General features: G+C 39.5%; 1 protein-coding gene across 1 annotated transcript in view; it reads right to left on the bottom strand.

Annotated features, from left to right (window-relative positions):
• Positions 1–16,582, bottom strand: part of dusp10 (dual specificity phosphatase 10) — a 29,797-nt gene extending 13,215 nt beyond the window's left edge. Inside the window, exons 1-2 of the mRNA XM_020929345.2 lie at positions 16,372–16,582; positions 14,243–15,090 (exon numbers count right to left, since the gene is read on the bottom strand). Coding sequence (XP_020785004.1) covers positions 14,243–15,047 — 805 coding nt within the window. The 5' untranslated portion in view covers positions 15,048–15,090; positions 16,372–16,582. The remainder of the gene's footprint in view (positions 1–14,242; positions 15,091–16,371) is intronic.
• Positions 16,583–17,206: the final 624 nt, after the last annotated feature.

The raw sequence follows: 17,206 nt of genomic DNA, 5'->3' as shown, positions 1-17,206 counted from the left end.
AGTACTACTATTACTCCTGTACCTCTGTCACTTCGCTCTATTGCGCATGCCTCCTGTAGAAAAAGTCGCTGTCTTGCCGAAAATAGTGAAATACTGAGCCAAAAACAGTAATCCAGTAGCAGAAAGAAAGTTTGGAGTGAGTGAGAAACTTGTGAGGGACTGGCAGAAAGCGAGGATGGAGAACACAGCTTCATGGGAACAGAGCAGGTGCGACATGTAACTTTCCTAGAAGTCACTGGATGAATAGACAAAGCCTGAACTTCAATGACGATCGAAACCATCCTGTTGAGATTCAGAAAGGCTGGAATAATTCTAACTGGAACTGGTGCTGAGTCTGACGACAGCTACACAGAAGCCTCATGGATCTATGATTTATCTCCGGAGGTCGAGCAGAAATGACACCGAGGATGAAGAATTCAATTGATTTAGTGATTTTTAGTGAGATTGTGAGTTTGGTAAACTTATGTTCTGTTGTTTATGCTATAATTATCTAAATAACTGTGCATATGTTACATTAACATATTAACTCCTATTCAGTCTGTTGTTCTCTGTTCTATTGTTATTACTATGACTTGCCTTTCAAGATGAAATGTCGGTTCCTGGTCTCTAATTTTATAAAATAAATTTCTCCAAAAAGTGCTACTTAAAGTCCGGTGTGACTTATATATGTTTTTTCATTTTCATTGTGCATTTTTTGGCTGGTACGACTTATACTCCAGAGCAACATTTAGACCAAAAAATATGCTTCTTACTTTTACACACACACAAACTGTAAACGTGAAATTTCTCATTAGTCTATGGTTGTTCGCTTTGTAATTGTTACCATAATACCAATTTTGCGATTCTGGAGCAGCCAAACTCATCTGGGACGTGTATTTACCCCCAAAAATCGACCAAACATCGATGTCCAACCTCCAGAAACACTTTTTTAGAAATGATTCACAATTGAGTGCGAGTTCATGTTAGAGTTGTGAGTATAAACCTACTACGGTTCAACGTGTTCACCTTGAGAGCGGCAGTGACTCATCCCCAAACCAAAGGAACAGTTATGTGTCATAAAACCACATTGTTCAGCTACAATATTCAATTCATTGGTCTCTGTGGCAACCGGTACAGGCAAAAGTAAGCTAGAAGGTGAATAATGACAATACATAAAAATAGTCTATAATATGTTTACAGAAAATCCTCTCTATGAATATGCATAGTGACACTTAATGACATAAATATTGTGCACAAAGCCTTAAATAAACTGGGTAATTTGAGCAGTTTTAATAGACAACCTGTGATTTCTTCTTTCGATTTATTTATTTATTTAGATTTTTTGTCTCTGCTCACAATAGCTGCCATACATAGGTGTTTTCGAAATTGTTGACAACCTAACAATGCAAAGTTAATTTGCTTTTCTCCTTTATTTGTAATATTTTCAAAGAGAATTCTGCACAAAAACAAGGGTATAATGAGTTTGGAATTGTTGCTACGGAAACTTAGTGGGGACATGTGATTGGCGTGAACTACGTGTAAAGTGCAAAGAATGATACAGAAGTTATTTTAATCAAATGAAACAGAGAAAAATCTTAAATATCTTCTCATCTTAAATAGATGGTCACCTGAGCTCTGACGAAGACCGAGTGCCGAAACATTGCACGGTTTGTCCTAATAAATCTCACAATTTGCAAGTAAGACGGAGTGCGGGATTTTTCTCTATGTTCTTGGGCTGCTCCCTCTCCTCCGACGCATCCATCTCTTGTAATTGATGTGCGAAGTTCTCATTCTTTTAACTCAAATGAAACAGAAAACGCACCAAAGTTCTTGTAGAGGTGCAAGTGCAAGTAACAGCAATTGAAAAAAGTGAAAAAATGCATAGCATACTCAGATAGCCAATATCCAAACTTTTATTTACGTAATTTTAAAATAACAAAAGCTTTTGGACGTTGGTCCGTGTACCGTTAATTCTTTCGAATTTCAATTAAGAACGAAAAACAATTAAATGGGAAAATGGTTTGTTATTTCATTATTCTGACAAATTTTGACCAATCAAAAAACAGTCATTGTGCCTATTTCAATTTTGCAATTTTGATATTTTATTCTCTTTTAGCAGCATAACCGGGGCATATAAACCAAAGAAAATAAAATATAAAACCTGAAATAGGCACTGAGACTTTTTGATTGGTGTAAAATAAACTTTAAATTATATCTTCGAAATCTGTGTTTTTTTTGTTTTGTTTTGTTTTGTTTTGGGGTTTTTTTTTTTACACTAAAGCAGAATAATGAAATAACAAACCCATTTCCCATTTTACTGTTTTTTGTTCTTAACTGAAATTCAAAAGAACGACTGGTACACAGACCATCGCTTCTGACTGTTCTATACATTTTTTCACTTTTTAAAATTACTGCTCTTTGCATTTGCACCTCTGCAAGAACTTTGGTGCGTTTCCTGTTTCATTTGATTAAAATAACTTCTGTATCAATCTTTGCACTTTACACATAGTCCAAGACAATCACATGACCCTCCAGGGCTTCCGTAGCAACAGTTCCAAATTCATTATACTCTTGTTTATGTGCAGATTTTTTTCACTTTTCAACATAAGTTATTTTTATATTTACTCCCTTTTGGGGCACTAGATCATTTTCTTTTCACCCTGATTACAAAATTGACTGTTGTGAGTTTTAAGTCAAGTTAAAATGTTGTTTACTCACCAAAAACTTACTTAGATTTGTGCAAAACTTTGGGGGGCAGGAGTGCTACTTTGATATACAAAAATTGTGCAGAATTGTCGTTTTGGTGCTCTTCAGTGTAGGGATCAGTCTCAAAATACAAAGTTGAAAAAACTGAGGCACTCAAAAAGTACAAAATAATGAAAAGTCTTTAATACCACATGGCAGATAAAGTTAAAATCACGCCAATGTTTCAGTCCTTTGGTCTTCATCAGAGTAAACGAAGCATCTGTGATCTGACATCTCTATGTTATAATGTTGTTTCCTCTTTAAAAACATACTTAGAGCTGTGTTTTGTTTCTTATTATTAGTCTGTTCACATCTCCAAAGCTCAAAATGTTCTGAACAGCTCCTTTTACCGTTTGTTCAGTAGATTTTTTGGCAAATCCAGAGCTGAAATGATCCAAATGACTTCACTGAAGGTGTATGCAGTTTAAAAACACAGTGGAGCACTTCCTGTATTACCACGTGACATGACAAGGTGGAGTGTTTTCAGTTTGAGAGAAAAAATCGTCTTAAATATGCCAGATTTGTGTGTTAAATGTGAAACAAAACACAACTCAAGTCTGTTTTTAAAGAAGAAACAACATTATCAAATAGATCAGATCACCAAATATTTGTCAGTTTTCTATCTCTGTCTGTTACTTTGAATTCTCCTTTTTATGGGCTATTCTGTTCCCTGGTATTTACGATATAGTACTCTTGATTTCTTGTGTTTATTCCGTGCCGAGCTGCCGGGGTGAAGGGGTCAATTCTCACTAAATCTCACACGGCTAAAAATAAACTCTGTACGGTCTGCCTTGTGCTGCTAATATCCAGCCAGAAACTTTGTAACTGCAACTTTTACAAACTGTAAAGGTTAAAAAGTGAAAAACTCTACTTCGTGTTATTGAGTACTGAACATGCAGAATCAGTGAAAAATCAATATGGCTGCCAACTGTTTTAGACATTACAAAATGACCCAAAGCAGAGGTGGACGTGGCACTCTCCAACTCTAATCCATCTGTTAACACTGTTGGTACTACAAGAGAATAGTACATAGCAATATAACTACTACTACTACTGCTACTGTACTACTGCTACTGCAAGAGATTGTACTACTAATACTAATATGAAAGTAGGAAACAATTTAATATTTACTTCTACTAGACTTAGGGCTGCTCGATTATGGAAAAAAAATCATTATTGATGATTATTTGGGTCAATATTGAAATCACAATTGTTTTTTAGTTACATCATGCAATTGTTCAGCATTTCTCTCTCTGTCAAAAAATACAAAACAAAAAACACTTTGTTATTGATAATTTACCCAAAACTTTCAAACTGAAAATAAATATAGGCTACAAATATGTATCTTAGAGCAGTTTTGTGATGTATAAAACATAAAATGAATAAAATATGCTTTGAACATGAAATAAGGCATAGAAAAACATAAATGTATCCAAACTAAACTATATATCCAGCTGTTCTACAATCTCTATATTTAAAAAAAAATTAAATATACTAATTTATATTAAAAATAAGCATTAAGCTTTAAATTGTTTCTCGATTATATGAGTTTGGACACACAAATCGAAATCTCGATTAAAATTCGATTAATTGCACCGCCTTAACTAGACTGTACTGCTACCAAAACCAGAACTGCTACCTCTACTACTATAATATACTGCATGGACATAGCTAATCCGCTAGCCACTCCATTCCAAATAGGAAGTGTTCATGGGTGTGCTTCCAGCTCCATCGACTCTGGCTCAAGTTGACTTAACACTGAAAAAATGTGGCACCTCTCTCTGTAACTGTTGCAGTAGGCCTCGTCATTTTGGGCTTAAAATGTTCATATTAACCCACTCTACGTGATTCTGGGGGGTTTATTTAGCTGTTTTGTCTGTAAATAAATTCATATTCCTAATATTCAACTTGGGTCTAAATTTACTCCTGTAACAGCAGGCCTCAGTGAGCTTCATTTGACTGGAACTGAACGCTGTGGGTGACGTCACACTCACTTTGTCCAGCGGTGCATGACTACAACGAAACTAGTTGAAAAAAAAAAAACATATTGTGCTCATACCTGTTTATAGCTGTAATCTAAATAATAAGATAATTTTAAATCACAATATTAATCTAAAACAACTTAATAGAAGAAACAAATTTGCAATCTACAAATCTGGAGTAGTGTTACAATTATTTTACTAGCTTTACTAATTAGGGACATCATAATTATATAATAATAAAGAACACAAAAATAAAAACTGTGACCTTTTTATAAGTCATTTTAATTTAATCTATAAAATTTGTCATGGTGTCAAAAACTGTGAAAAATCATTAAATTGCAGAAAAGTAAAGTGTACTTCTTGTTTGTAGATGCCAGTAGAGTTAAAGGTAAACAGTCTTTCCTATCACTTTTCTAAATAACTAGCTCTATTTGAACCAATAGAGGCCGAGATGAAGCTGTGAGAAATCCCCTTCATAAACCAGCGGTAAACAGTGGCACTAAAAAACGTTTATGATGCCCCCGGTGGACATGTGTACTTCTGCAAATAACCCACCGCTCGCACCTGTTAGCCACGATTACCCATCATGCCCCTGGGTTCTATTTGTGGTGACACGCACATATGACTGTATTGTTCCCAGAGGTGGCTGATGTCATGGCAGTCCAGGACGTTCTGCTTCAGCCCGGGGGTCGCACAGCAGGAAAAAACAAGAGAATTTAAATGAAAGTTTACTTGAGACAGCAGTGGTTCTCCAAGTGTGGTATTTATGGAGCTCTGCAGTTAAATCTTTTAGTGCCTCTTGGGTCGGTTTAGACATGGTTTACTCTGAGCGAATAAAAACTATTGCGTATCACAATCTGACCTAAAGTGCAATCATAACAAGACCACAGCTGAACCTGGGTTGCCAGCTCAACTTGCAAATAGAGGTCACATACAAGTTTTTCTTAAAGGGCCCATCTCATGCAAAATAACTCTTCACATTGTATCTTCTGTACATATACAAGCACAGTTTGGGTTTTGGAACATTTATTACACAATAGTTATGAAATCTTACTGATTTCTTGGAGGCAGTCACAGACCAGGAACTATGAAAGTCCCGCTATTGCTCATCCCCCGCCCGTCCTGAGAAAGCACAGGCTCCATACCTCCAAACATGACGTAGGCTCTGAGTGAGCCGCCCTTCCTCCGCCCATCTCAGGGAGGGAGGGGGACACAGGCGTGCACCCTGATAGTGGCAGGAATAAACTTTTATTCATCGTGGCGATACAGAGCGTTCACCCGCATCTGTTGGACCCGAAATCGGACGAGGACTTGGAGGTGGACGAAGTGAGCTTATGCTGTCGCTTTTGTTTAGGTGTTCATGTGGGAATTGGCAGCTAATGCGGGGTGGAGGAGGGGCAGAGGCGCTGGAGTGGGGAGGGGGTCGGGTGCGAAGCGCCTTCTGCTATGTCAAAAGAGTCATAGGTGTAGCAGGGTGTAGTTGGGAGGGTGGCAGAAATATGCTGCAATTTGTAAAAAAAAAAAAGCCAAAACCACTTCAGCGACATATACAAGGCCCACACGTCACTCTTAGAAGGTAGAAAGCTCAAAAAAGTTGATTTTGAATGAGAAGGGCCCTTTAAGCTCAGAGACCAGGACTGAGACCGATTTAGAGCTGGTTTAGACCTGATTTAGACCTGTTTTAGTCCTGGTTTATTCATTTAAACACAAAATCAAAAACTGAAAAAACAAATTGTTTTCAGTTTTTTTCATTTTGGCTTTGGAGACAAATAATGAAGAAAATAGTTGTTTTTTCGTTTTCTTATTTTTGGTTTTATTTTGAAAAATGAATGAACGAATGATACACAGATTCAGAGGCTGCATTAGCGCCGAGTTATGTTTGGCTGCAGATGCTGGGATTTATGTCGTGGTTATTCAGATCTGAGACGAGCCCACGTTTAAACCAACTGGAGACTCATATAAGGATCATTCTGCATTCTGATTGGATAATTATCTTGAGAAACAAAACACTAAATTATAACCAAAACAAAAAAGGAACATCATGTCCAATGTTTTGTATTTAAGAATAAATAAATCACAACCTCACTGTTAGCGTCACTACTTCCTGTTCAGTTTTACCTCAATGTGGTTTTTGCAGAGTTGTGTTAAAACGAATAAATATTTAAAGAACAGGGAGCTGTGAGTGGATGTCCCTGAAAAACATGTCAAAAAGTACACAAATAAAATAAATAGTTAAGCAGAGGCCACGTTTGTGTTTAGAAAGTGTTGTTTGTGTCTCAGTGCTAACGCTAATGCTATGCTAATGCTAATTTTAACTAAGGCATAATTCATTTTCATTTTACCACAAACTGAAGTATTCTACATATAAAATTATTATTAGACACATTGTTTGTTGTTCTTTGCTGCTTGTACAGCACTTTGGAAATCTTGTTTTTAAAAGTTTAAAGACGTTTTATTATGATGATTATTATTACTATAAAATAATTGTGTAGTCTTTATTTTAATTAATTAGAATTTTAATAGGTTGTGGTTTTCATGTTTTACGATTTTAATAAAAGTGTCTGCTTTGAGACACCGTGAGTTCGCTAGTGTGCTACTGTGAGTCTATTACTATCACTAAAAGTTATATTAAAGTTTATAAATTTCAAATACTGTTCCTTTGAAATAGAGAGACTTTTTGATGAGAACACTATGGATGAATATTAAAGTTACGATGTGTAAAAGTGTAGTTGCTTGGTAACATTTGGATTGCTCTAAAAATACTCTTATTAAACATTCAAGGCCATATGTAAGCGTTTTTTTTTTGTTTTTTTACATTAATACATCAGTAGAGTCAGTATTTTTGCTTTTTCTCAGCTGCACTCGTGAGTCACCGTCGTAGAACTGCTAAACGCTCATCTTGTCGGTGTTTGAAGTGGATGTGTGTCTTGAAGTGTCTTGCTAAGGGGCACAATGACGCAATGATTCAACACATAAACCCAAACATAACACTGATGATGTATTCAGTGTGTGTGGTGGTTATGGGCAGAGATTTGAAAGTCACTGGTAAAAGTGATGTTTTTTTTTTTCCAATAAGCACTCAAAAATATCTGCACTAGTTCACAGAGTGAGATTTGGATAAATATATCAGCTTCCCACTATGAAAAACTATTATAATTAAAAAGTTAGTTTTGTAAAGACAGCCCACACATATTAGGAAGGTAAAAAAAAAAGGTAGATAATAAACAAACAAAAAAAATCATGACAAGTACCTGATTTTTACTGTCTTAAAAAAACATGAAAAACACAATTAGTTTATTTCAAATGGTTTGTTGTGGCCCAAAGTTATTTCTCACTTATCTTATGATTTTTTTAAATTTTATATATTATTTTATATATTTTTTAATTTATATATTATTTTATATTATTATATATTATTTTTGTTAAATTATTTTATTATTATACTTTTATCTATTGATTCTATTAGTTCCATAATTCTGCTCACTTTTTAGAGTTAAATGTTTCACACTGCTATGTGAAACACTTTGGAACTTGTTTATAAAATGTGCTTTACAAATAAAGTTGGAACTGGATTGGAACAAGTAGCACGTTAACACACACTTCCTGATTCTCGGACAATAAAAATGCTTTCTAGATGCCGAAAGCGAGCGTCTTATTTTGACCTCAAGAGCTGTTTATACAATATATTTGTACTGGAGTGAGACAACTTTTGCTCAAACAGATGGTAAAATCAGGACCAGAATTTTTATATATCTAGAATGAGGTGGGTTAAGTGTCTTGCCCAAGGATACAACAAAAGCATTTATCAGTGGGAGCTGGAATCGACTGTAATTTGAACCGCCAAATTCTCGATCAGTGGACGAACGCCAAGAGCTACTTTTAACTGATGCTTAAATCTGAATCAAAACTCAAAACAAATACTCCTTTGTTCGGATACTTAAAAAAAATTACATAAATAGGACAAATGTTCCTTAGCACTGAAATCAAGACTGAACAGTTAGTATCATGTATTAGAAAGTCTCTTCGGTCTGTTGTTAGCAGTGACAGATTGACCATAATTCAATGTCCTGAAGCAACATATTCCAGTGCGCAGCGAGCCGTGAAGTGTGTCCAACTCTCTTAGTCACACTCAGAAATCAACACATCTCTACTAAGAAGCTCAAGAAGTACTGTTTAAGAGGGGAATTCTGTGAGCTCTCAACCTAAGAATGAATGCAATGAATGTGCGTGAAGATGCAGTTAGTAACTTTTCTGGTGGACCTATAGACTGCATAAAGAAGTGGACTAATGCTACGTTTACACAGAGCCAAGTATGTTGAGAAACAAATATTTTCCTCCATCTGTTTACCAAAATAACATCGTGCACACAGCATCATTTTCAAAAAAAGTTTTAATTTACATCAACACGCATAAATACACCATCAAGCGCCGTCATAACTACACCAACCCTCTGGGCAGCTCCTGGATTAGATTCAAACCTGTAGCATTTATATCATTACAGTTGTAAGTATTACTCAAAAATATCTTGGAAAAAGTGCATTACTGAACGGGCTCGCCTCTCCACAGAGCTGTTAAAGAAGTGGCAAAGTCACTGGCCTCCGAGCCTCATTTGTCTCTGGTCATGGACATGAAACATCAGCTGTGTGTGAAAATGCAAACACATGAAAAGTGTTTGCACCAGAAGAAATGTGGCTGATGCTCTGAATGCTTCATCATCATCATCAGAGCAAAAGAGAAACACTGGTCGCACTTTTGGCGCGTCAGCTCCTAAAACTCTATTTATCTCACTTTACATGCCGTTACGAACTGGCTCAGGGTTCGAACAAGAGGGAGGCCACACATGTTTAAAAACGGTACAAAAATACATATTTATTTAAAAGCAAGGTGCAAATAAAGTTGTGACCGCATAGTGAAGAGAAGAGAAAAGCGAATGTGCGGTCTCCAGCAGCCAGCTTTTAAGAGTGACGGGCCACACCCACAATCAGGTGCAGCTCGTTGGTTGGTCCTCCTACTTTGGAATCTGGAAGGGAGGCGGGAGAGAGAGCCAACAACCGCACAAAACTCCCAGAAAATACAGACCCAAGCTGGGGTCGTAACGCAAACGCCAAACTGTAGTTTTCCAGAATTTCCACTCTAGCTGGAGTTTTTAGAAAGAAGAGGCGAATTCACTGTTTGCGTGTAAAACATAGACCAGGACATAGATATGAATGAACAGAGCTAATGCACTAGCCACAGCATGCCAAAAAGGAAGTTCGCCAGGAGGCTCTTCCGGCTCCTTCTGACTCCAACTGACTTATTAGGATCTTGTCGCCCCTCTCTTTGTATCTGCTGCAGTGAGCGTTGTCATTTTGGTCTTAAAATGTTCCTGTTAACCCACTCTACATGATCCTGAATTTTTTTTTTCGCTATTTTCTGCAAAAAATCCTATTCATAACACAGAACCTGGCTCCAGATTCGCTCCTGTAACCGTCACACTCATTTAATCTACTTCTTTTATACAGTCTATGGTGTAAAAGATGGGTACAAACGAAGGGAAAGTGTGACATTGTCCACAGCGTTTGTCTCCAGTCAAATGAAGCGCACTCAGGCTAGCAGTTGTGGGAGCACATTTGGAGTCGAGTTACATGTTAGGAAAAGGAATTGATTTACAGACAAAATATCAAAATAAAAACACTAGAATCATTTAGAGCAGATTACTACGATCATTGTTGGAAGTATACTAGTCCATATTAGGGGTGTACAAAAATATTGAAATATCGATATATCGCATCGCTTAATGTGATGATACAGTATTGATATCATGGGCTGCTGTATCGATATATCGCCAAGAGTATTTTTTGGTATATTTCACTAAATTATTCAGTTACAGCGCCACAGTTTTGTTGTTTGTTTAGGTATCGCACCAACACATTTGACATTTCCACTGTTTTGATGATTAAAATGTTTGTGTTTTATATGAAATTAGCACAAGAAGTAGTTTAAAAGAGACTTTTAGTATCACAGACCCGATTTCGCCTTTATTTTTTAATTGAACTGTATCGAATCGATTTGAAATGTATCGTATCAAACCCATAATGCACTGTATCGAGATATGTATCGTATCGTGTCCTGTGTATCGAGATATCGTATCGGCAACTTCTTTATGATACCCAGCCCTAGTCCATATGCTCTTATACTTGTTCTGATACAGCTCAAGATCATTCTAAAGACTAATTTTGGTCCTGAGAATGTGACTCTTTTAGTATTGACACTTACTCAAGTCTAGTTTCGATATTGGTTTTGGTATAAATTAGTATCAGATGTTTTTAATTTTTGACAGCCCTACCATGGAAACAGTTTCGATGTATTCTCTGGTGCGAACTTTCTGGTTGAGATTTCAGTTTAGGCAAGACTCAAATCGAAAATCAAACCCACAAGCTTCTACCAGCGAAGTAAAGCACAGCTAACCACTCTGCCACTGCCCGTCTCTTCTACTTCTTTAGTGAGTTTTATTTGGATCAGTCAAAAACAACCCCTGGAAGCACGACGTAGCTGTTGTCACACTGTCATTTTTGGCATGCTATTAAAGCTAGCCATTCAATCATCGGTCCAACGGTGCATAGTCTATTATAACCACAAAAAGCTTTCAAAATGCTAATTAGCTTGTCCTCAAAACCCCCGGGTCATCTCTGCTTAGATAGACCTTTGTATAAAATAAATACAATTAAGGTAGCCATCTGATTTCTGGAGTTGATGGCTTCCCAGGGGACAAACCACAAGGAGAAACAAGCAAGATAACGGAGGCAAGAAGTGAAGCCATTACTTCTTTTTAAACCTCACTGGCAAAACCGATGGAGCACTGATCGCAACACTTTTTGATCTCACTGTAACTCACCAGTAGTTCTCTAATAGTACACAGTTAGTACTTTAAAGAAGGCATGTTGTGCTTGAGGCGGCTGTATAGTTTTGATCTAAGACACCGTGGATGTTCAGAGATGCACCGATCCAGCTTTTTCAGTTCCAACAGTGGTTTTGAATCTGTGTATCGTTCGTTCATTCATTTTTCAATATAAAACCAAATTAAGAAAATGAAAATAAAAACAACTATTTACTTCATTATTTGTCTCCAAAACCAAAATGAAAAAACAGATAACGATTCGTTTTCTCAGTTTTTGATTTTGTGTTTAAATGACCGTTTCCTTTGTGTTTAAATGGTTGTTTCCTGTTTTCGTGATTTAAACTGCGATGCCAGAATGAACCTGGACTGAACCAGGACTAAAACAGGACTCAACTGTCTTCAGTCCTGGTCTCAGTACCGGTCTCAGTCCCGGTCTGGTCCCAGTCTGGTCCCAGTCTCAGTCCTGGTTCTGTTCCCGGTCTCAGTTATGGTCTCAGTTCTGGTCTGGTCCCGGTCTGGTCCTGGTCTCAGTCCTGGTCTTGTTCCAGCCTCAGTCCTGGTCTCAGTCCCGGTCTGGTCCTGGCCTCAATCTTGGTCTCAGTCCCGGTCTCAGTCCCTGTCTCAGTCCTGGTCCTGGTCCCGGACTCGGTCCTGTTCTGGTCCCAGTCTAAGTCCTAATCTCAGTCCTGGTCTGGTTCCGGTCTGGTCCTGGACCTGTTTTAGTCCTGGTTCAATCCGGCATCACAGTTTAAGTCACGGAAACGGGAAAAAGCTGTTATCCATTTAAACACAAAATTAAAAACTGAAAAAACACATCATTATCTGTTGGGTTTTTTTTTTTTTCATTTTGGTTTTGGAGACAAATTAAGAAAATAGTTGTTTTTTCATTTTCTTATTTTTGGTTTTATATTGAAAAACGAATGAACGAATGATACACGGATTATTTCAATACTAAAGCTTCAAGTATCTGCTGATATCCGATTTCAACCTGTAGTAGTCCAGAGGCTAAATTGTATTAAATTTCCTTTAAAACTAAAATAAAATAAGACAAAACTGATTGAAACATGCTTTTAAAAGAGCTATTATGTATCTCTCAAGTCAAGATAGAACTGCTTTGTGTAAATAATAGTTCAAAAATGAGACTTTCTGGACTATGACCACTATGTCTAATTAAACTGATTTATATGTCCAACCAAGATATCAGTTTAACCAATTTGATATCTGGAAGCAAATATCTGATCCAGCAATTTTTTTCAAATGCCAGTGTCGGACCGGCGGATCGCTAATTATGTTATAATTAAGACATTTTAAATCTCAACAAACAAATTCACAAGTTCCGGATTAGAAAGCTGCAAAAACACAGCAATTGGCCATTCCTATGGATAACTGCACATCACACAAGCAAGTAATGGATTTTTTTCCCCATTTGTACCAAAATGACACCGTGAAATCCTACATATATCACCGATTAAGAAAGTAAAATTGAAGAACAAAGTAAGTACAGGGCAGTAGGCGGGTACCGGTGAAAACGAGGGCACTGTATCATTCTTGCCATATTTCTACTGCATACTACTAGTCACAGCTGACCTGGGGTAGACTATTGGAAACAGGGCTGCCAATCTGCGCCCATGGCCTCTCCGACCACACCACATCCCCTTAATAGGCAAGGTACTGATCAGAGCAAGGTTCAATATACTCATTTGTCATAATTAATAGTGGTATAGCAGTTGTGGTATGAGTAGTAGTACCAGTACCAGTAAACAGTAGAATGAACAGTAACAATAGTAGAAGACATGCAGCAGCAGTTTGTAGAATCTGATTTCTGGAGAACAGTAAGAATGGCATTTTGTAAGTTCTACACACAAACTGTTGCTTGCTCCCCTGTGGACCAACCCTGAACCAGAACAAGCAGCCTGTTTTATGAAGTCTACCTGCTGCAGAGGAATCCTCTTTAAGAATGGGACAGGAGGATAAAGCTGCGGTGATACAAGACACTATCGATTTGACGCTATTTAATAACATTTACTTTCACTTTCCCGATAGAACACAAAGCTACAAACCCTGTTCATTTGTGAATCATCTAGCTTTTAAAACACACCTAAGTCTAAGTTTATCCCAAGGCTGCCGTTGATGATCATTTCGTGATTGCCTAGAGGCAGCAATGCTGTTTTTAATTAATCGACGCCTCGATCGATAATGTCACGCTATAGCAAACAATCAAAGTCAAAGGCTAAGACAATCCAGTCTCAATCATATCACTTGATTTGAGCCGTACGCTTCTTCTGCAGCTAAATGCTTTCAGGTGTCTGAATGATTTATGTGCCCAGATGTCAACTCAATGCATATAAAATGGTGCAGTTTATTCTCTTTTCAAAGTGGAAAGCCTATTTATGTCTGGAGCTAGCCATCGCCATAGCAATGCATCTTGTAAGAAATACATGTCAAACGCTAATAGGCACTAGTGTGTCCCTGTGTAAACATTTGATGTGCACCATGTGCAGTTATTTAACAGCCAAAATGAATATGAGGAAGAAGGAGTAGTTTATAGAGAGGCCGCTGAGCAAATGTAATGACTCTTTAAGTGTTAATCATTCATGACATAATGAAATCTTTTAAGAGAGCTTATGAAATACATTTGGAAATACATTTGGAGTTGTACCTTTGAGCACCATGGGGTCCTTGCCCTCTCTGCGCAGGGACTCGAGCACCACATGCAGGGGCTGGGCGGGGCTGAGGCGGTGAGGGTCCATGGTGCTGTCGTCATACACCACGATGTCTTTGGAGAACAGGCCTTTGAAGGAGTCCTGGGCCTCCCTGCAGGACAGCAGATCCAGCACAGTGATCTTCCCCTGTTGCAGCCTGCGCCGGCTCATCTTATCCGAGCAGTTGATGTGCACGGCCCCGCGGATGTGGCTCTTGTTGTACTCCGTGAAGGGCCTGCAGTCGATGATGACTGGAACGGGCCCCACGGGGTGCCCCAGGGGGCAGCAGCTCAGCCTCTTGGCCAGTTCATTGGGGTGCATGAGGCGTACGGAGGGCAGCAGCTTGGGCAGGGCTGTGGGCAGCGCCCTGGGCAGGGCCTTGGGGGTGCCGGGGGCCAGCCCTGAGGCCAGGCTGGGCACACTGCGGGCCTCATGGCTCCGGAGCGGAGGCAGCTGAGGGCTGGGGGTCCCGGCGTACGAGAGGTTGGGGCTGCTGTGGCTCAGACTGGGACTGTCCCGCTCATAGGTGGTGACAGAGCAGCAGCTAGCACTGCTACATCCACACGACAGAGAGCGCGTGGAGCCCTTGGAAGAGGGCATATACGTGGCCCGGATGGTCACCACTGTGGTGCTGATGACCGTGTGCTCAGCGCTGCTGAAGGTGTCCAGGTAACTGGAGTCCAGGGACAAAGTTAGCTCCTGAGGTCGGCTCGGCCTGGGCAGCGCCACCACAATCCTGTCGTCCAGAGGAGAGGGAGGCATGGGGAGGCTGCGTGGGGACACCGGGAGAACTCAACACTCCGCTCTGGGAGAGGACAAAGAGAGAGAGAGAGAGAGAGAGAGAGAGAAAGAGAGGGGCACAGGTTAACAGGGCAGTCTTCAGCACTGTGCTCTCTCAGGCAGGGGGGTCAATAAACAAATGCTTGTCCAGCTCCAGTATATCTCCTGTCACAGTTTTAACCTGATTACATGGTGCAGTCTGTATTTGAGCTCAGACACAAAGAGTAGGAATTACACGCAACAATTGGTCCAGATGGACTCAGAGCAGGGCTTCTTCACTCATGTGAGCTTTAAGCTTTGTCATGCCATCTCCTCATGAGTGCACTAATACATCTACTACAGGCTAATGATCACATACTACAGAGGCTTAATATATATAAGGAAATGAACCAGAGCCATGCTGAGAACAGATTCCAAGCTCTATGCAAAATCATTAAATCTAGCCATCTAATGAACCAGCAGCAGACACTGGCCTATGCAAAAGAGCATGTCTGTTGAACATGCAAAGTGGTCAACAGTCACAAGGCTAAATAGGGTCAACACCTGCAGGGCAACACCCCAAACGTGTGACCAATTCACTCACATAGTGCCCCCTTATTAAGAAACGAGCGACTCATCAAGCCCATGTCCGATACGGCGTGTGACAGCGCGTGTAACGTGAATCATACACGCAGCAATGTGCAGTAACGTAATGTAGTGAGCGGCTGAACCAAAACTATTTCGAACCCACTGCATCAACCCTATAATACGCCGCAGTTCTTTTCGTTTGAAAAAAAAAATCAGCAAAGAAAGCCCATTGGCAATTTCTTTCTCTTATTTATGAATGGCTGGGAGCTTGTTCCAGCTCAAAAGGCATGTCATCTGCCGTGTTATGTAAAAAGCGCCGCGTTTTGGGGAGCCAGAGAGGTACAAATCATTGATGGCAAATTCATTCAAGAAACCCGGCATGAGGACGTGAGCCGAATGTAATGCTGGAGATTTGAGCTTTCTTGGAGACGATAGACACAGGCCAATGCTGCCAACATCGTCAATTTCTACTAAAATAAAGACGTTGCGTTGAATAGCCGTGCGTATTCAAACTTTAAATTGGCGCAAGGATGGACTCGTCATGACACATGTTACGAGACACTCCAAACTACATGTGTCCAAGTTGTAACGACGCATAATAGCACGAAACGGCTTGAATAGTCCACCATAAATTATACATGATTGAATTCTCCACGGTTGCGTTAAAGCTCGGCGGACCTGGCATAACTTGAGCGCGCTGCACGGTTCCAAAGTTGGCATTTGGTGTGTGCAATCTTACCGGAGTGTAGCCTGCTCCTGCCGTGGACTGATAAAGACGGTTTTACGGTGTCCGCGCGTTAACGGTGAAGTCCCCATTCAGTCAGTGCGTAAAAGGTAGCATTATTTAGTAGTTTTTGGTGTCCTAGAGTGATCCGGGGGAAGCGTGCCAGCCTCCGCGGCGCTGGGTAGACGGATTGGCGGTGTGGCGAGCCAATGCAGCGCTACATGGATGTGAGGGAGGGAGTACAGTAGGATGGGGACTCGCTCCAAACGGGGAGGGCTAGGACGGAGCGGCGGAGAGGCTGCAGGGGGCGGGGTGGATGCAGACAAGCCCCGCCCAAAAATGCGCGGATGATGTCACTGAGAGCCAATGGGGAGGCCGGAAATAAGATTCGAGGAAGTGCTGATTATTATGCTAAATGAATAGTAGACTAAAAGTGGATCAACTAAGTCATACTTTTAAGAAGTTTATGTGGAATATCAAACTATTAGACTTTTTATGAGTTGATTATTTAGTTATATCCAATATACAAGTCCCAAGCCTGGATAAATGGTAAGGTGGACTATAATTGTTTTACATGTGTGGAAATTTCTCATCAAATTTTTAAAAAATCCTTCAAAGCTACTGTATAAAGAAGTGGACAAAGAAAGTGTGACATTACCCACAGCGTTTGGGCTCTAGTCAAATGAAGCTCAACGAGACTAGCAGTTTATAAGAGCGAATTTGGAGCTTCGAAGTTCCAAATTAGGAAGAGGAACTGATTTACAGACAAAGAAGTAAAGTAAAAACACCAGGATCATGTAGAGCGGGTTAATACGAACATTTTAAGACCAAAATGACGAGGCTCACTACC

Source organism: Boleophthalmus pectinirostris, unplaced genomic scaffold, assembly GCF_026225935.1.
Source record: "Boleophthalmus pectinirostris isolate CB_2022bp ecotype Guang Dong unplaced genomic scaffold, ASM2622593v1 HiC_scaffold_13, whole genome shotgun sequence".
Classification (NCBI taxonomy): Eukaryota; Metazoa; Chordata; class Actinopteri; order Gobiiformes; family Gobiidae; genus Boleophthalmus; species Boleophthalmus pectinirostris.
Note: the sequence above shows the minus strand (reverse complement) of the source record. Positions and strands in the feature narration are given on the sequence as shown.